Below are 19,150 nucleotides of genomic sequence, written 5' to 3'. Positions count from 1 at the left end.
ATGCTACTGATCAACAATTTGGTACGACTCCTCAAACAAGCACTACGAAGACCAATGATGAAGGAGATGAGGTTATTAAGAGTGATAAAATGAGGCCTAAGTGCGCTAGCAGACATATGGTTCCTGATCAAAATGTACTATTCTTTCTCCTTTGCCTATTGTTATATCATTTGCTTGAGTTGTGATTTGAGATGCTTCAAAAGGTAAAATAAAATACCTTAAATTGTTAAGTAAAGTTGAGTAGCCAAAAACAAATTTGAACATCAACCTATAATCTTATGCGTAGATTCTAAATATTGTGAATCAAAGTTACAAATTTACTTTTTTCAGCCTTTATTACAACTAATTATTAACATTTATTTATTTATTTTTTTTTTTTTTGAAAGGCAAGCTTGCATCAGTCGGACCGAACCACACTCTGAGGATCTGACCCTTAAACCATCCCGAGGGGCAGGCAGGCCGGACCTTAGTCCCGGAGCGGGTCGGTAAAACCTTCCCTTTGGGCCACCTTCAAGGAATATATTTCAATTCCTAGAGCGGGTGACGAGGTTCGAACCCGAGACCTCTAGCCCTGCGAGTACACAAGTGTAACCGCGGTACCGCTGGACCGAAGATCCGTTGGTAACTAATTATTAACATTATTTTCCAATTTTCATGCATCCACTTGCAGGGAGTCCTACAATATGTTCAATCAGTGATGTGTCATCAGTGTCAAAGGAACAACAAGGGCCGGGTCGTAAATTGTGGCAATTGTAAGACGAAACGTTACTGTGTGCCGTGTATGACAAGATGGTATATGTTTTTCCAGTCACTTGAATGCTACTGTTACACTTACCTATCACAATTAGTTGATTTTGTTTATATATCATCTTGTCTAACTAGTCAACTTCTGTTTGTTTGCAGGTACCCTAACATGAAAGAGGAGATGTTTGCTGAGCGCTGCCCTGTTTGTCTTGACAATTGCAACTGCAAATCTTGCCTGCGCGGTGTACTACGAAAAGTTGGTTCCTGCAGCTGATATTTTAATAACATACTGTTGTTTTAGAGTTGAAGTACTAAGTTTGTTTGGCTGTTTATTATTAGGTCAAAGGAAAGATTGATTTAAAACCAAGTTATGATCAAAAAGTTCGATATTCTATTTATATCTTACACGTCCTTCTTCCATTCTTGAAGCGTCTCAACAAGGAGAACATGAAGGAAAAACTGATAGAGTCTGAAATTCAAGGCATCTTTCGTTGGTCATTTTAATTGCTATTCTAATTATTTTATTAGCATATTAAACAGAAAAATTTAAATATGATGATGTCATTTATAGCCGGTTCTGACCCAAACTGGACAAAACCAATAACCAAGTTTTCTGAAATATATCGATTTAAGAAACGATGCTCTGAGATGAAAGATCTCTTTTAACTCCTTTTTTTTTTGGACAGGATGTCAAGTATCTGATGTAAAGTTGAAGAAGGCAGCCTGTTACTTGGATGAGCTCATGTTTTGGTATGTCATTTTAATCATTGTTGTTCCTACATACTAAATCACACGGAATTTTGGTCGTTTGAAGTTAAATGGCATGTCGTCTGATATCTGCTAGCTATTTGATATATAATTTACTTTACAAAACTCTAACAATCAGTTAGTTGCTCGGATGGTAAATGTGCACATGCCTTAATCCAAGGCACCTGATTTCGAATTTTTTTCTCTTAGTGTTTATATTTTTTAGTTGCTTAAGAAGTCAAGTTGCCTCATAATTCCACCATCAAAACATGTTTACCTATTAGTTTTGCTATATATTTATCATTTTTTTTTTTTTTAGTTTTACTTTTTTTTATGTGTGTTTTTTACCTTTTTTTTAAATATAATAATTGATCCTATTGATTTCCTACTTTTAATTTAAAAAATTGTACCAACTTTCGATATGCGTATTGTAATTATAAATTACTGAAAAAGTGTTTAGTATATATTGCGAAACCATGTATTGCTGCAAGTGATTTTCCGTCACAATTTGCGGGCCATCTCTACTATCCAAACAATGTTTAAGTTATCGAGCGTAATCATATCCCGCAGCAACGCGCAGGCTATTCTTAAACTTGTTGTACACGTATCTGAAGTAAACCACAACAACAACAAAACCTAATACCACATGATTGGTGTATGGGGGAGGTAAGATGTAGACAATCCTTCCCCTATCCGAGAATAAAAACAGGTCATTTCTCCACCCAGAGTAAAACGCTCTTAAAAGTCGAGAAAGTCATCCCTCTCTCTATTCGACGGATAAAGAGATTGCTTCCGAGTGGACCTCCGGCCAATAAGTACGAATTTTTTTTAAAAAAAAATAGTAAAATAAAACTAAAATTAAAATTGAGACGCCATGCAAATGGTAGAATCAAATTTTCATGGTTTTAAAAGCCTGCCTGAAATTCAATTTAGGCTCTAAACGGCAGTCAAGTCGCCACTTAATCGACGCTTGGTGTTGCCTCAAAAAATAGAGCCACGGGACCTTGAAAACAGAACTCGAAAGGCATGCCAGGTGGAAGTTAGCTGTTGCGCAAGCAAAGAGCCAACCACCCGTAACAAACCAAACACCACTCATGCATCTTTACGGTAGACATCCCCGAAGACACACAGCTAAAAGAGTACCAACCAAGCTCAGGAGCAAAGAAGGTCTTCCTCAGTTATAATGACCCAAGATGCACCGAACGATGCGAGAGACCCCCCCCCCCCCAACACACACACACACACACACACACACACACACACACACACCACACCACAACACAAAACACACACACACACACACACACACACTCATAAATACATAAACCTATATACATACCTACAAACATCCGTACATAAACATACCTACATGAAACATACCTACGTACATACATACACCTACAAAACAAACAAAAACATACATACATACCTACAAAAACAACCTAACATACATACATAGGCAAAACATACATACATAGACATAAATACCTACATTACAAAACCTACATACATACATCTATAAACATACGTACATACCATGCATACATCTATAAACATACGTATGAAGTAAAGTTTTCTGAAATATTCTGATTATTATTATTTTTGTCTAATAAAGATTTCATACGGTGTATGCAGTGACTGCTGTAAAACCTCAATATTTGACTTGCATAGAAGCTGCCCCAGCTGTAATTATGATCTTTGCCTTCAGTGTTGTTGGGAATTACGTGATGGAAACCTTCAGGGAAACAAAGAAGTTGTTAAATATGATTTTACAGATCCAGGCGTTGAATATTTGCATGGTGGGAAGTATAAACCATCGGTTACAAAACGTGTAACAATGACTGAAGCACCTAATGGGAAGATAAAAACTGAGTGGAAGTCTTTGGATGATGGTAGAATTCTTTGTCCCCCAGAAAGTATGGGTGGTTGTGGACATGGAATATTACAGTTGATGTATGTTAACAAAGAAGAAGGTGTTTCGACATTGTTGGTGAATGCAAAAGAGCTCTTAAAGAAGCACAAATTGGATGAAGATATGAGAGACATGCCTAAAGAATGGTGCACTTGTTCGGATTCAGTCAATGAAAATGATACCGATAAGCAATTACGTAAGGCATCTTGTCGTGAAAATAGTAATGACAATTATTTGTATTGTCCACGAGCTATAGACATTCAATCTGGGGATCTGAAACATTTTCAGTGGCATTGGTCAAAAGGTCAGCCTGTAATAGTAAGTAATGTTCTTGAAACCACTCTTGGGTTGAGTTGGGAGCCCATGGTCATGTGGCGTGCTTTTCGTCAGATATCAAATAGTAACCATGAAAAAGTTTTGGATGTGTCTGCTGTTAATTGTTTAGATTGGTGTGAGGTTGATGTTAATATTCATGAATTTCTTAAGGGTTACACGGATGGTCGATATGAATCGAATGGGTGGCCTAAGATCCTTAAGTTGCAAGACTGGCCTCCATCAACTTTATTTGAAGAACGTTTACCCCGTCATGGTGTTGAGTTTATTACTTCTTTACCCTTTAAGGAATATACACATCCTCGTGATGGCTATCTTAATCTTGCTGTGAAGTTGCCTGAAAAGTCTCTCAAGCCAGACATGGGTCCCAAAACATATATAGGTTATGGTCTTCCTCAAGAATTAGGGCGTGGAGACTCTGTAACCAAACTTCACTGTCAAATGTCTGACGCGGTATGCTCTTTTTATTGATTTGAACTCTCTCTTTAGCCATCAAAATTATATCTTTTCAATTATCTTTTGGCTTTTAAAGTGCTGTTTAAGTGGGATGAGAATAAATCGGCTTGCTAATGGTTCCAGTGTTTCTTAAAACATAACAAAAACTGATATCAATTTAGTCAACTCATGAAAGGGGTCTTGTAAGGCATTTTCTATTCTAGTGTGTACATTGTATTTGTGATGATTGTTACTAATATAATCCGCAATTTAACTTTGTTAAGATTCTTAAGAGGTTTCAGTACTGTTATCGTATTAATATATGTATTTTTTTAACCAAAATATGATTGTCGTGTCTTAACTTCTCTTGTGGTGAACTATGTCAAAAAGACGTTCTATCTGTTTCTGCATTTCCTCTATATTAGTCTGATATATATGTGTGTGTGTGTATATATATATATATATGTGTGTGTGTGTGTGTGTGTGTGTGTGTGTGCGCGCGTGTGTGTGTGGGTGCATTCACTAGTATATTATGTTTGGGTAACCTGTAGGTGAATGTGCTGACTCACACTGCAACTTGGACCCTTGGGTCTGATAATCTTCGAAGCATAAATAGATTAAAAAAGAAGCACGAGGCTCAGGATCATAAGGAGCTTTATGGAGTTAATAATAGTAATAGCAGTCAAGAAGATGAGGTGAAGAGAAAGGATTTTTCAAATACAAATACAAGACAATGTACTAGAAAGAAATTGAAGTCTGATAAACCTGCTAATTCATGTCATACTGAGAAACAGGATAGCTCAGAGGATGAAGCAGCTTGTAACGATGAGCAGACAGATGACATGGAAGTTGATAATCTCGATACTTGTGTTGATGGATTTAATCTGGAAGAGGGTGGTGCATTGTGGGACATATTTAGGAGGGAAGATACTCCTAAATTGGAGGAATATCTTAAAAAACACTTCACAGAGTTCAGACATGTTTTCTGTCGTCCACTGCAGCAGGTGAACTAGCATATTATAACAGAATTATTATTTGTTTGTATAGCATTGCAACATTATTGTTCTCTAAATTGTTCTTCTGTAATTTGTCGACGTAGGTTATGAAATGTCCCGTTCATATTGATTATAAACTTTCCATATTAATTGATTACGTTGCGAGGTTTTGACCTCTATATGAGACGTTTTTCAAAGACTGCATTCATTTTTAAAACAACCATAACCTTTATTTTATCAATAAAGGTTTCAAAGGCATTACGTAGATTATCAAATAATGATAATCTAAAATATACTGTTTACACACGACCATTACATAATGGTTTACAAAAGAAATATATTACATCGACATATGTTTCTTGAATGCAGTTTTTATATAATATCATACAAACATGGACTCCAAATCTTGTCCTTATTTTAGTATGCAACAGCGGAAGCTCTTAATATTCACCTAAGAATAAACATGCTTTAAACGTCAACAAAAATGTTGGTGAGTTATAGGTTTAACCTATATATATCAAATCGTAACAATAGACCACAAGATTTTATATTTCAATATACATCTCATACATAGAGATAAAAATCATTCATATGGTGAACACCTGGTAACCGACATTAACAAGATGCATATATAAGAATATCCCCATCATTCCGGGACACCCTTCGGATATGATATAAATTTCGAAGTACTAAAGCATCCGGTACTTTGGATGGGGTTTGTTAGGCCCAATAGATCTATCTTTAGGATTCGCGTCAATTAGGGTGTCTGTTCCCTAATTCTTAGATTACCAGACTTAATAAAAAGGGGCATATTCGATTTCGATAATTCAACCATAGAATGTAGTTTCACGTACTTGTGTCTATTTTGTAAATCATTTATAAAACCTGCATGTATTCTCATCCCAAAAATATTAGATTTTAAAGGTGAGACTATAACTCACTTTCACAGATTTTTACTTCGTCGGGAAGTAAGACTTGGCCACTGGTCGATTCACGAACCTATAACAAATATGTACATATATATCAAAGTATATTCAAAATATATTTACAACACTTTTAATACATTTTGATGTTTTAAGTTTATTAAGTCAGCTGTCCTCGTTAGTAACCTACAACTAGTTGTCCAACGTTGGATGTACAGAAAAAAATTGATATATATTATCTTGAATCAATCCACGACCCAGTGTATACACGTCTCAGGCTAGATCACAACTCAAAGTATATATATTTTTGGAATCAACCTCAACCCTGTATAGCTAACTCCCACATTACTGCATATAGAGTGTCTATGGTTGTTCCAAATAATATATACACATGGGTCGATATGATATGTCAAAACATTTGCATACGTGTCTATGGTATCCCAAGATTACATAATATATTAGAATATATGTATAATACAATATAAGTGTAACGACCCTGGATTTTCCAACGTTTATTTATTAATAATTGTTATTATTAATACGTGTGATAAAACGAATGTATGTTATTACATTTACATGTTGCCATGATTGCCCGAACTTGACTTTAATTGCCTGAAACGTCTTTGTGACACACGAAACTTACACGAATAATATTTTCACATATTATTTACATTCATGATTAGTTTTATTAATCATTTTAATTAACTAAGGTTGTTGGTTAATTACTTGGGCTTTTGTTGGACTTTATTTGTTAATTATTGAACTTGGGCTTTGACTAGTGTAATATACTCATGATATTGGGCTTATAAGCCCACCCTACCTTTTAAGTGGACTAACTAGCCCACTCTTCCACTTGTAAGTATTATTTGAACATGAACTAGTTAGTTTATGCAAATGGGAATCTAGTTAACATGTAATCCCCATGAGACTACCTCCATTAACCAACTTTGTAAGACTTTACAAGCTATTAACCAACAAACTTTTTCCTCCTCCCCATGGGTGCCCAAAGCCGTCGGCCTATAGGCCATTTGAAGGGGTTTTTAATTTTTTTTATCACTACATTACTTGCATTACTCTTTCATTCAAACACACACACAAACACTTACAACTTTTCTCTCATTTGCTCTCTAAAGTGTGAGTTCTTTCAAGGCTTTCTCTTCCTCTTTTTCTCTTGACAAAACCGTGACCTTACACATAAATCATCATCATCTTTTGTTACTTGCTTGTTTGATCACTTGTTTGTTGTTGTTACTTGTTTCATATTGTTGTTGTTATTGTTCTTTATTAGTTCAAGAATCAAACTACCTAGTTTCATTCTACATAATTATCTTGTTCATAACAAGAACACATAAGACATAAACTTCTTAGCTTATGATCTCCAATACTTGTTTAAAGAAAGAAAGTTCTTGTGTTGTAACTCATACTTGTAGTTCTTGAAGTAAACTTAAAGTTTACTTCACTTAAAAATCAAACCTTGGTTGAATCTTTAAAAGTATGAACAAACCATGAACCTTTTACTTGTTTACTTAGTTTATCACTTCATTTTATGCACTTTAATTTCTTGTTTGTTGGTTGTGATTGGCCAAATGTTACTAGTTAACTTTGATCTCATTAATCTTGAACTAAAAGTAACTTTAAAAGTTCAAGAACATGTAAATAAGTTTTCTTTAAATATAACTTTGTATACTTATGCTTGATCTAGACTTTTGAGTCTTGGATCTTCAAGATCTAACTAAGAACTATGTTCTACATCTTAAGATCTTGATTAGTTAGTTTACTTTCAAGTTTATAACTTGTTATTAGCTTTAAAGTCCATGTATGTGTTAGATCTAAGACTTTGATGTAACTTTGGTTCATCAAACTTCATACAACTCTTAAGTGAGTTGTGCTTCATGTCTTAGACTTGCACTTGGGTTATGATGGTCAAATCTTGGTCAAGATAATGCAAACACATCAACGAGTCGTACACTTGAAGCTATACGCATCAAGGATGAGAACCAAGATGAACATCAAGCACCAAGACCACCGGAACTCACTTTTAACTTCCTGTTTTCTGTTTACAGCCCTCTGTCCTACTGTTTCTGTAACAGACCAGTAGACCTGGGCTACTGAGGCCTTGATTTTCAAATAGATCTTTTCGAGTAGATAATTTTTCATATAAGACTCGTCTTACCTATGTCCTTTAACATTGTGCAGAAATTTCTGACCTACTCGCACTTAGACCGTCACCACGGTCAAACGAAGACGAGTTTGCTTCTGTAAATTTTACCACACTTAAAGGACTCATATACGGAGCCATGGCCACTGGTCTCACCTTAATTCAGTAAGGGTAGAGGCCGTGGTGACTGACTGAAGTCAGCCTTTGTTTTAAACTACTTTCATGAACGAAACCTACTTTACACCTTTTGTTAAATGATGAATGATGATGACCCTTAAGACCTTATTTACATACTTTTAAACCTATTAAGACGATTTACTGACTTAGTACTATTTGACTTTGGTTGAGGACTTTCGGACCGATTACTTAAACACCTTTTCCGAACCGACTTTACGACTACATTATCATTGTGAGTTATAGCATTCCCTTTTTACTTTAACTTATTTTGGGAACTGAGAATACATGCGCATTTTACGTTTTACATACTAGGCACGAGTACTTAAACTTTATATATGTGTGGATTATATAACGGCAGAAACATTCCCTTTAGCTCGGTAACGTTTAGTCATTGGTTTTTGAACCGGTGAACGCGAATCTTAGATATGGATCCATAGGGTTTGACATCCCCACTCGGGCTAGTAGCGCTAGCATTTAACGAGTGTTTAATACTTCGTAGATATACGCACTTTCCAAGTGTACTTTCAGGGGGTATAAACGTTAAGTTAGTTACCAAGTGCCCACGGTTAACATATACTTTATCATACTGTTTTGAAACGCTCTTTGTAGCACTTAAATCTCGTGGCCTACTTTACTTACTGTTATACTTAAACTATAGCTCACCAACCTTTGTGTTGACATTTTAAAGCATGTTTTTCTCAGGTGCTTGAAGTTAGCTTCCACTGTATACTAGTCGTGCTGTAGACACCCGCTGCTTAGAGTTGTCATCGCATGAACTACTTTATTTTGCATTCAAACATTAGTACTTTTGAACTATGACTTGTAACGACCATTGTGGTCACATACACTTATTATTTGCTTCTACTTAGTGAAGCATGCTTTTGGATTGTAAAACATTCGATGTTGGTTTATACATCACTTTATTATTGAATGCAAACTCTTTTTGAAAACGCATATAGTACTTAACCTTGTAATGATCCTGTTGTTGATGATTCGTACACGATGGTTTTGTACGGGGCATCACATTTGGTATCAGTGCATTGGTTGTAGGGAATTAGGTTGCATTAGTGAGTCTAAGACCGACCCGAGTAGGATTCACTAATAAGACTAATCTACAACTTGCTAGTTTACGTGTTTCCGCTGAACTTACTGCATGCTGCTGCTTACTGTTACTGCTATATGCCGTATGCTACTACATGATTTCACTACTACAAGCTATTACTTGCTTTCGATTGCATGCTACCTTCGTACGATTTGCTGTTATTGCCATGCTACTTATTGTTATACATGATTTAAACTGTTGGCCTAATACGTGCTTGCTTTATGACTTACTGACATGAAAAATTTATTTTTCCTTGTTCAGATGTCGGATGTACCACCTGCTATCGTTTTGGGCAGCTTAGACTCTTCAGCTACTCCACCTACCACCGTTGCCGATCCACCGATCTCGATACGCACGAGTGACCCCGGCGCTTCATCTTCCGGGACTAGCAGCCAGCCTCCTACACCAGTGGCTACTGTTGACGGACACATGGACCCTACGGAGATTCCAGCTCCGTATGCTCCCGGATCCTCGGAGTCACAGCCCCGCATTGGTGGTGTTGTAATCCCCGCGGAGTTCGGGGAAGGGCCATTCCGTAACCATATGCGCATGCCGTGCCGACGCGCTCCAGATGGACGTTTGGTGCCGATTCCGCCATTCAGACACAGAGAGATGTTGGCCACCTTCGGACTGCCATTTCCGCCACCCGTGTCACCACCACATGATTCGGATGACTCATCATCCGCCGATTCTTCATCAGATGATTCTTCATCAGACTCCAGTGACGACGAGGACCCTGCTGATATACCTATACAGGCACCCTCCACCCCGCCGAAGAAGCGGTACCGTCCTGATGGCACCGTCATTCCAGGGGTGAATGGAGGTCGTTCTTTCACTGACGCTTTTGGTCGGCGTCGGAGGGTTACTGCCCGTAAGCGGCTTGTACCGTACCCTGCCGACCCACTCATACATAAGGCACCTCGTTACGTGCTGACTATTTCTGGAGCAGGAACATCTACACCCCGCTTCGTGCGGTCTGCACCACCCGCTCCACCAGCACCATCCGCTCCACCGGCCTCACCTGCACCACCAGCACCGCTTGCCCCACCATCTCCCACTGTCGAGGAATTGACAAGGGAGGTGGGAATCCTCCGAGCTCGGGTTACTGAGCTCGAGGAGCAGTTGGCTCAGGTTTTAGACATCCTACACCCACCTTCACCGTAGGACCTTTTGTATTAGATTTCATGATTTAATCTAGTTGTAGTTTCTTATTTCACTTATGTATTGTTCGAACTTATTCAGATGTAAGAAACTTATTATTAATGAATGGAAACTTTGTGATGTTACTTTTTCCACAAGTGTTCTATTTACGTTACTGTATGGTGTTTTGCGGTACTTGTATCAACTTGCGCTACTTAATTAACATGTGTTGTGCTGTTTACATGTTGGTTGTTATATAATATATTATTATATATTGAATGCTGGATTTTGACTTGAGTCAAAATGTTTGTATAGAACACCATGGCTAACGGTCGATCCACACCTACTGCTGCTCAAATTGAATAGATGATCCAAGAACGTGTAGCCGCAGCCCTAGCAGAAAGAAACCTCCAAGCTCCACCGTCACCACCACCGGTTATCCCACCCATTCAAAATGGGTGTACTTACAAGGAATTCCAGAGCTGCAAACCACATAACTTCAGTGGAACCGAGGGACCGGTTGGTCTCACCAGATGGTTCGAGAAACTTGAATCAGTATTCTGAGTTAGCAACTGTTTGGAGGACAGCAAAACCAAATTTGCTTCTTGCACGCTATCTGACGGCGCGCTCACGTGGTGGAACACAATGGCACAGGCACAAGGCATTGATGAGGTGTATGCTACGCCATGGGAAGCATTTAAATGTGCTATGATTGAGGAGTATTGTCCAAGAACCGAAATCCAAAAGATGGAGATGGAATTCATGCAGTTAAAGGCCGTTGGGAATGACCTTGATGGTTACAACAGGAGATTTTTGGAACTAGCTCTTATGTGTCCGACAATGGTCACCCCAAAATTCAAACGTATGGAAAGGTATTTCTGGGGACTCCCTAAGAGCATCAAGGGAAACGTCACCTCGTCCAAACCACCGAATGTTCCCGAAGCAATGCGCATGGCGCATACCCTCATGAATCAGATTCTCATTGATGAGCCAGAGAAGGCTAAGTTTGAAGCTGGAAGTAGTGAAAAGCGAAAGTGGGATAATAATAACAACAACAACAATAACAGGGGGAGAACCTATGACCAGACCCCCGCCAAGAGGCAAAACAACAAAGGTGGAAACCCCAACAATAACAACAACTCCAACCCGAATTACAAGGGAACCCTACCTCAATGCAAGAGGTGTTACAAACACCACACTGGGTATTGCAATGTTATCTGCGAGAAGTGCCAACGGTCTGGGCATGTTGGAAAAGACTGCAAGGTCACCACTTTGAATGGGAAGCCGAACCCCACAGGGCCGAAGAAGTGTTACGAATACGGGCAGACGGGCCATTTCAGAAATGCGTGCCTAAACAAGCGAAAAGACGGCGGACCACCCCGCGCTAGAGCTTTCAATGTTAATGCAAGGGACGCACGCGAAAACCCCGACTTGGTGACAGGTATATTCAAAATCAACAATCTTTTAGCTTCTGTCTTGTTTGATACTGGTGCGGATAGAAGTTATGTATGTAGACACTTTTGCAATAAGATTAATTGGTCATTAGTCCCGTTAAAAGAGAGTATGCTTGTCGAGGTCGCCAATGGAAAACTTGAAAAGGTTGACCATATTAGTCGTGGAGCTATTATCAACATAGCTGGTGCGGATTTCGAAATTGATTTGATACCAATCAAACTGGGAAGTTTTGACGTGATCGTCGGTATGGATTGGTTGAGCAAGATAAAGGCCGATATTATCTGCGGAGATAAAGCACTTCGCATACCACAAGGAGATGGCGAACCACTGGTTATCTATGGAGAGAGATGTACCTCGAAGTTGAACCTCATTAGTTGCGTGAAAGCGCAAAAGATTATGAAGAAGGGACGTTTTGCTGTCCTAGCACATGTGAAAGCGGTAGAAACTGAGGTGAAGAGCGTAAACGACGTTCGAATTGTGAACGAATTTTCCGATGTCTTCCCAGAGGAATTGCCTGGATTGCCGCCGCAGAGAGCAGTAGAGTTTCAGATTGATTTAGTGCCAGGAGCTGCACCTGTAGCTCGCGCACCTTATAGACTCGCACCTTCCGAGATACAAGAATTACAGAGTCAACTACAAGAACTACTTGATCGAGGATTTATCCAACCAAGCTTCTCGCCTTGGGGCGCACCTGTGTTGTTTGTGAAGAAGAAGGATGGATCCTTCCGTATGTGTATCGACTACCGTGAACTCAACAAATTAACTATCAAGAATCGGTATCCTCTTCCACGAATTAACGATCTTTTTGATCAACTACAAGGATCGAGTGTCTACTCAAAGATCGATTTGCGATCCGGTTATCACCAGTTGAGGGTGAAGGAAAGTGACGTGATGAAAACTGCATTCAGGACCCGTTACGGTCATTATGAGTTTCTTGTGATGCCATTCGGGTTGACAAATGCACCTGTCGTGTTCATGGACCTCATGAATCGTGTCTGCAAGCCTTACTTGGACAAGTTTGTCATCGTCTTCATAGACGATATCCTCATCTACTCTAAGAGCGAAGAAGAGCATGGGCAACATCTTCGATTAGTACTTGAACTCTTGAGGTAAGAGCAACTTTACGCCAAATTCTCCAAGTGTGAATTTTGGTTAAAGGAAGTTCAATTTCTGGGTCATGTTGTGAGTGACCAGGGTATCAAAGTTGACCCCGCCAAGATTGAAGCCATCAGCAAGTGGGAGACCTCCACCACTCCAACTCACATTCGTCAATTCCTAGGTCTCGCCGGTTACTACCGAAGGTTCATTGAAGGATTTTCTCTGATTGCGGGTCCTTTGACCGCACTGACTTACAAGGACAAGAAGTTCATTTGGGAACCCGCACACGAATCAGCATTTCAAACTTTGAAGAAGAAGTTAACCACCGCACCTATCCTATCACTTCCTGAAGGCAGTGACGATTTCGTTGTTTATTGTAATGCATCGAAGAGTGGTTTTGGTTGTGTACTGATGCAATGATCAAAGGTTATTGCCTATGCCTCCTGCCAACTGAAGATTCACGAGCGGAACTACACTACACATGATCTTGAACTTGGAGCCGTTGTCTTTGCACTCAAATTGTGGAGACACTATTTGTATGGAACTAAGAGCACTATCTTCACCGATCACAAGAGCCTCCAACACATCTTCGATCAGAAGCAACTGAATATGAGACAGCGTCGATGGATCGAGACACTCAATGACTACGATTGTGAACTCCGTTATCACCCTGGCAAGGCCAATGTTGTAGCTGACGCTTTAAGCCGAAAGGAGAGGACGGCGCCTCTTCGTGTTAGGGCTCTGAACATCACCATCCATTCGAACCTCAACAGCCAGATCAGAGTAGCCCAAGATGAGGCTCTCAAGGAGGAGAATATATCTCATGAACATTTGAACATACTTGTCTCTCGATTCGAGGTTAGGGAGTCTGGACTCCGATGTTATGCCGGAAGAATTTGGGTACCTCTTTATGGAGATCTACGGAACCTTATACTTGATGAAGCACACAAATCGAGATATTCAATTCATCCTGGAGTGGGAAAAATGTACCACGACCTTAAGGAACAGTATTGGTGGCCGAATCTTAAGAAGGACGTTGCAACTTATGTTAGGAAGTGTTTGACTTGTTCGAAAGTTAAGGCCGAGCATCAGAGATCTTCTGGGTTACTTCAACAGTCGGAGATCCCACAATGGAAGTGGGAAAGGATCACAATGGATTTTATCACCAAGCTGCCAAAGACGGTGGGCAGATACGATACCATTTGGGTTATTGTCGACCGCCTTACCAAATCTGCGCACTTCCTAGCGATGAAGGAAATGGATACAATGGAAAGACTTGCTCAATTATACATTAAACAGGTTGTATCACGACACGGTGTACCTTTATCGATCATCTGCGATCGCGATCCCCGTTTTGCCTCTAGATTTTGGCGTTCTTTGCAAGAAGCCATGGGAACTCGTCTTGACATGAGTACTGCTTATCACCCTCAGACTGACGGGCAAAGTGAACGAACAATTCAGACCTTGGAGGACATGTTACGTGCATGTGTTATTGATTTTGGAAAGGCCTGGGAAAGGCATTTGCCACTAGCCGAATTCTCGTACAACAACAGTTATCACTCTAGCATTAATGTTGCACCTTTTGAAGCATTGTATGGCCGTAAGCGCCGATCTCCTATTTGTTGGGCCGAAGTAGGAGAAAAGCAAATCACCGGACCTGAGGTAGTCCATGAAACCACGGAGAAGATTGCTCAGATTCAAGCAAGACTGCCCGTGATCGCCAAAAGAGTTATGCCGATCTTAAACGTAAAGACTTTGAATTCAATGTTGGTGATCGTGTAATGTTGAAGGTTGCACCTTGGAAAGGTGTGATCCGTTTTGGAAAACGTGGAAAGTTAAACCCACGATACATTGGTCCTTTTGAAATCTTGGAACGTGTTGGACCCGTTGCATACCGTTTGGATCTACCAGCACAATTGAGCTCAGTTCATCCTACCTTCCACGTGTCGAACTTAAAGAAGTGTCTTGCTGCACCAGAACATATCATACCATTGGAAGAACTTACAATTAACGACAAACTCCACTTTGTGGAGGAACCTGTTGAAATTATGGATCGTGAGATCAAAACTTTGAAACGCAACAAGATTCTGATCGTCCGAGTACGATGGAATGCCAAACGAGGACCTGAGTTTACTTGGGAGCGAGAGGATCAAATGATGCAGAAGTATCCTCACCTTTTCCCGACTCCTCCATCTACCTCAGCTTAAATTTCGGGTCGAAATTTTCTATAACAGGTGGGTAATGTAACGACCCTGGATTTTCCAACGTTTATTTATTAATAATTGTTATTATTAATACGTGTGATAAAACGAATGTATATTATTACATTTACATGTTGCCATGATTGCCCGAACTTGACTTTAATTGCCCGAAACGTCTTTGTGACACATGAAACTTACACGAATAATATTTTCACATATTATTTACATTCATGATTAGTTTTATTAATCATTTTAATTAACTAAGGTTGTTGGTTAATTACTTGGGCTTTTGTTGGACTTTATTTGTTAATTATTGAACTTGGGCTTTGACTAGTGTAATGGACTCATGATATTGGGCTTATAAGCCCACCCTACCTTTTAAGTGGACTAACTAGTCCACTCTTCCACTTGTAAGTATTATTTGAACATGAATTAGTTAGTTTATGCAAATGGGAATCTAGTTAACATGTAATCCCCATGAGACTACCTCCATTAACCAACTTTGTAAGACTTTACAAGCTATTAACCAACAAACTTTTTCCTCCTCCCCATGGGTGCCCAAAGCCGTCGGCCTATAGGCCATTTGAAGGGGTTTTTAATTTTTTTTTATCACTACATTACTTGCATTACTCTTTCATTCAAACACACACACAAACACTTACAACTTTTCTCTCATTTGCTCTCTAAAGTGTGAGTTCTTTCAAGGCTTTCTCTTCCTCTTTTTCTCTTGACAAAACCGTGACCTTACACATAAATCATCATCATCTTTTGTTACTTGCTTGTTTGATCACTTGTTTGTTGTTGTTACTTGTTTCATATTATTGTTGTTATTGTTCTTTATTAGTTCAAGAATCAAACTACCTAGTTTCATTCTACATAATTATCTTGTTCATAACAAGAACACATAAGACATAAACTTCTTAGCTTATGATCTCCAATACTTGTTTAAAGAAAGAAAGTTCTTGTGTTGTAACTCATACTTGTAGTTCTTGAAGTAAACTTAAAGTTTACTTCACTTAAAGATCAAACCTTGGTTGAATCTTTAAAAGTATGAACAAACCATGAACCTTTTACTTGTTTACTTAGTTTATCACTTCATTTTATGCACTTTAATTTCTTGTTTGTTGGTTATGATTGGTCAAATGTTACTAGTTAACTTTGATCTCATTAATCTTGAACTAAAAGTAACTTTAAAAGTTCAAGAACATGTAAATAAGTTTTCTTTAAATATAACTTTGTATACTTATGCTTGATCTAGACTTTTGAGTCTTGGATCTTCAAGATCTAACTAAGAACTATGTTCTACATCTTAAGATCTTGATTAGTTAGTTTACTTTCAAGTTTATAACTTGTTATTAGCTTTAAAGTCCATGTATGTGTTAGATCTAAGACTTTGATATAACTTTGGTTCATCAAACTTCATACAACTCTTAAGTGAGTTGTGCTTCATGTCTTAGACTTGCACTTGGGTTATGATGGTCAAATCTTGGTCAAGATGATGCAAATACATCAATGAGTTGTACACTTGAAGCTATACGCATCAAGGATGAGAACCAAGATGAACATCAAGCACCAAGACCACCGGAACTCACTTTTAACTTCATGTTTTCTGTTTACAGCCCTCTGTCCTACTGTTTCTGTAACAGACCAGTAGACCTGGGCTACTGAGGCCATGATTTTCAAATATATCTTTTCGAGTAGATAATTTTTCATATAAGACTCGTCTTAATCCGAGTTACGGTTTAGGATTTATGGCCCTCCGATCGTCCCTATGTCCTTTAACGTTGTGCAGAAATTTCTGACCTACTCGCACTTAGACCGTCGCCACGGTCAAACGAAGATGAGTTTGCTTCTGTAAATTTTACCACACTTAAAGGACTCATATACGGAGCCATGGCCACTGGTCTCACCTTAATTCAGTAAGGGTAGAGGCCGTGGTGACTTACTGAAGTCAGCCTTTGTTTTAAACTACTTTCATGAACGAAACCTACTTTACACCTTTTGTTAAATGATGCATGATGATGACCCTTAAGACCTTATTTACATACTTTTAAACCTATTAAGACGATTTACTGACTTAGTACTATTTGACTTAGGTTGAGGACTTTCGGACCGATTACTTGTACACCTTTTCCGAACCGACTTTAAAACTACATTATCATTGTGAGTTATAGCATTCCCTTTTTACTTTAACTTATTTTGGGAACTGAGAATACATGCACATTTTACGTTTTATATACTAGGAACGAGTACTTAAACTTTATGTATGTGTGGGTTATATAACGGCAGAAACATTCCCTTTAGCTCGGTAACGTTTAGTCATTGGTTTTTGAACCGGTGAACGCGAATCTTAGATATGGATCCATAGGGTTTGATATCCCCACTCGGGCTAGTAGCGCTAGCATTTAACGAGTGTTTAATACTTCGTAGACATACGCACTTTCCAAGTGTACTTTCAGGGGGTATAAACGTTAAGTTAGTTACCAAGTGCCCACGGTTAACATATACTTTATCATACTGTTTTGAAACGCTCTTTGTAGCACTGAAATCTCGTGGGCTACCTTACTTACTGTTATACTTAAACTATAGCTCACCAACCTTTGTGTTGACGTTTTAAAGCATGTTTTTCTCAGGTGCTTGAGGTTATCTTCCGCTGTGTACTAGTCGTGCTGTAGACACCCGCTGCTTAGAGTTGTCATCGCATGAACTACTTTATTTTGCATTAAAACATTAGTACTTTTGAACTATGACTTGTAACAACCATTGTAGTCACATACACTTATTATTTGCTTCTACTTAGTGAAGCATGCTTTTGGATTGTAAAACATTCGATGTTGGTTTAGACATCACTTTATTATTGAATGCAAACTCTTTTTGAAAACGCATATAGTACTTAACCTTGTAATGATCCTATTGTTGATGATTCGTACACGATGGTTTTGTACGGGGCATCACAATAAGTTAGCTAGGATATGATTAATATAGATTTGTTACCAATTTTCACGTTGCTACAACAAGAAAAATTATCCAATCTTGTTTTACCCATAACTTCTTCATTTTAAATCCGTTATGAGTGAATAAAATTGCTATGGTTTCATATTGAACTCTATTTTATGAATCTAAACATGAAAAGTAGAGGTTTATAGTCAGAAATATAAGTTACAAGTCGTTTTTGTAAAGGTAGTCATTTCAGTCGAAAGAACGACGTCTAGATGACCATTTTAGAAAACATACTTCCACTTTGAGTTTAACCATGATTTTTGGATATAGCTTCATGTTCATAAGAAAAATAATTTTCCCAGAAGAACAACTTTTAAATCAAAGTTTATCATAGTTTTTAATTAACTAACCCAAAACAGCCCGCGGTGTTACTACGACGGCGTAAATCCAGTTTTACGGTATTTTTCGTGTTTCCAGATTTTAAATCATTAAGTTATAATATCATATAGATATAGAAAATGTGTTTAGTTGATTTTAAAAGTCAAGTTAGAAGGATTAACTTTTGTTTGCAAACAAGTTTAGAATTAACTAAACTATGTTCTAGTGATTACAAGTTTAAACCTTCGAATAAGATAGCTTTATATGTATGAATCGAATGATGTTATGAACATCATTACTACCTCAAGTTTTCTAGATAAAGCTACTGGAAATCAGAAAAATGGATTTAGCTTCAAAGGATCCTTGGATGGCTTGAAAGTTCTTGAAGCAGAATCATGACAGGAAAACAGTT

At 38.4% G+C, this 19,150-nt stretch overlaps 1 protein-coding gene across 1 annotated transcript in view; it reads left to right on the top strand.

The window, feature by feature from the left end:
- LOC139863150 (lysine-specific demethylase JMJ25-like) overlaps window positions 1-19,150 on the top strand; it is a 54,169-nt gene continuing 35,019 nt past the window's right edge. The window contains exons 1-7 of the mRNA XM_071851823.1: window positions 1-134; window positions 671-792; window positions 904-1,000; window positions 1,084-1,234; window positions 1,440-1,494; window positions 3,127-4,189; window positions 4,723-5,175. Of these exons, the coding sequence (XP_071707924.1) occupies window positions 90-134; window positions 671-792; window positions 904-1,000; window positions 1,084-1,234; window positions 1,440-1,494; window positions 3,127-4,189; window positions 4,723-5,175 (1,986 nt within the window). The 5' untranslated portion in view covers window positions 1-89. The remainder of the gene's footprint in view (window positions 135-670; window positions 793-903; window positions 1,001-1,083; window positions 1,235-1,439; window positions 1,495-3,126; window positions 4,190-4,722; window positions 5,176-19,150) is intronic.

The sequence above is a fragment of the Rutidosis leptorrhynchoides genome, chromosome 1, assembly GCF_046630445.1.
Source record: "Rutidosis leptorrhynchoides isolate AG116_Rl617_1_P2 chromosome 1, CSIRO_AGI_Rlap_v1, whole genome shotgun sequence".
NCBI lineage: Eukaryota > Viridiplantae > Streptophyta > Magnoliopsida > Asterales > Asteraceae > Rutidosis > Rutidosis leptorrhynchoides.
The sequence above is the reverse complement of the archived record's forward strand: the minus strand, read 5'-3'. Positions and strand labels throughout refer to the sequence as shown.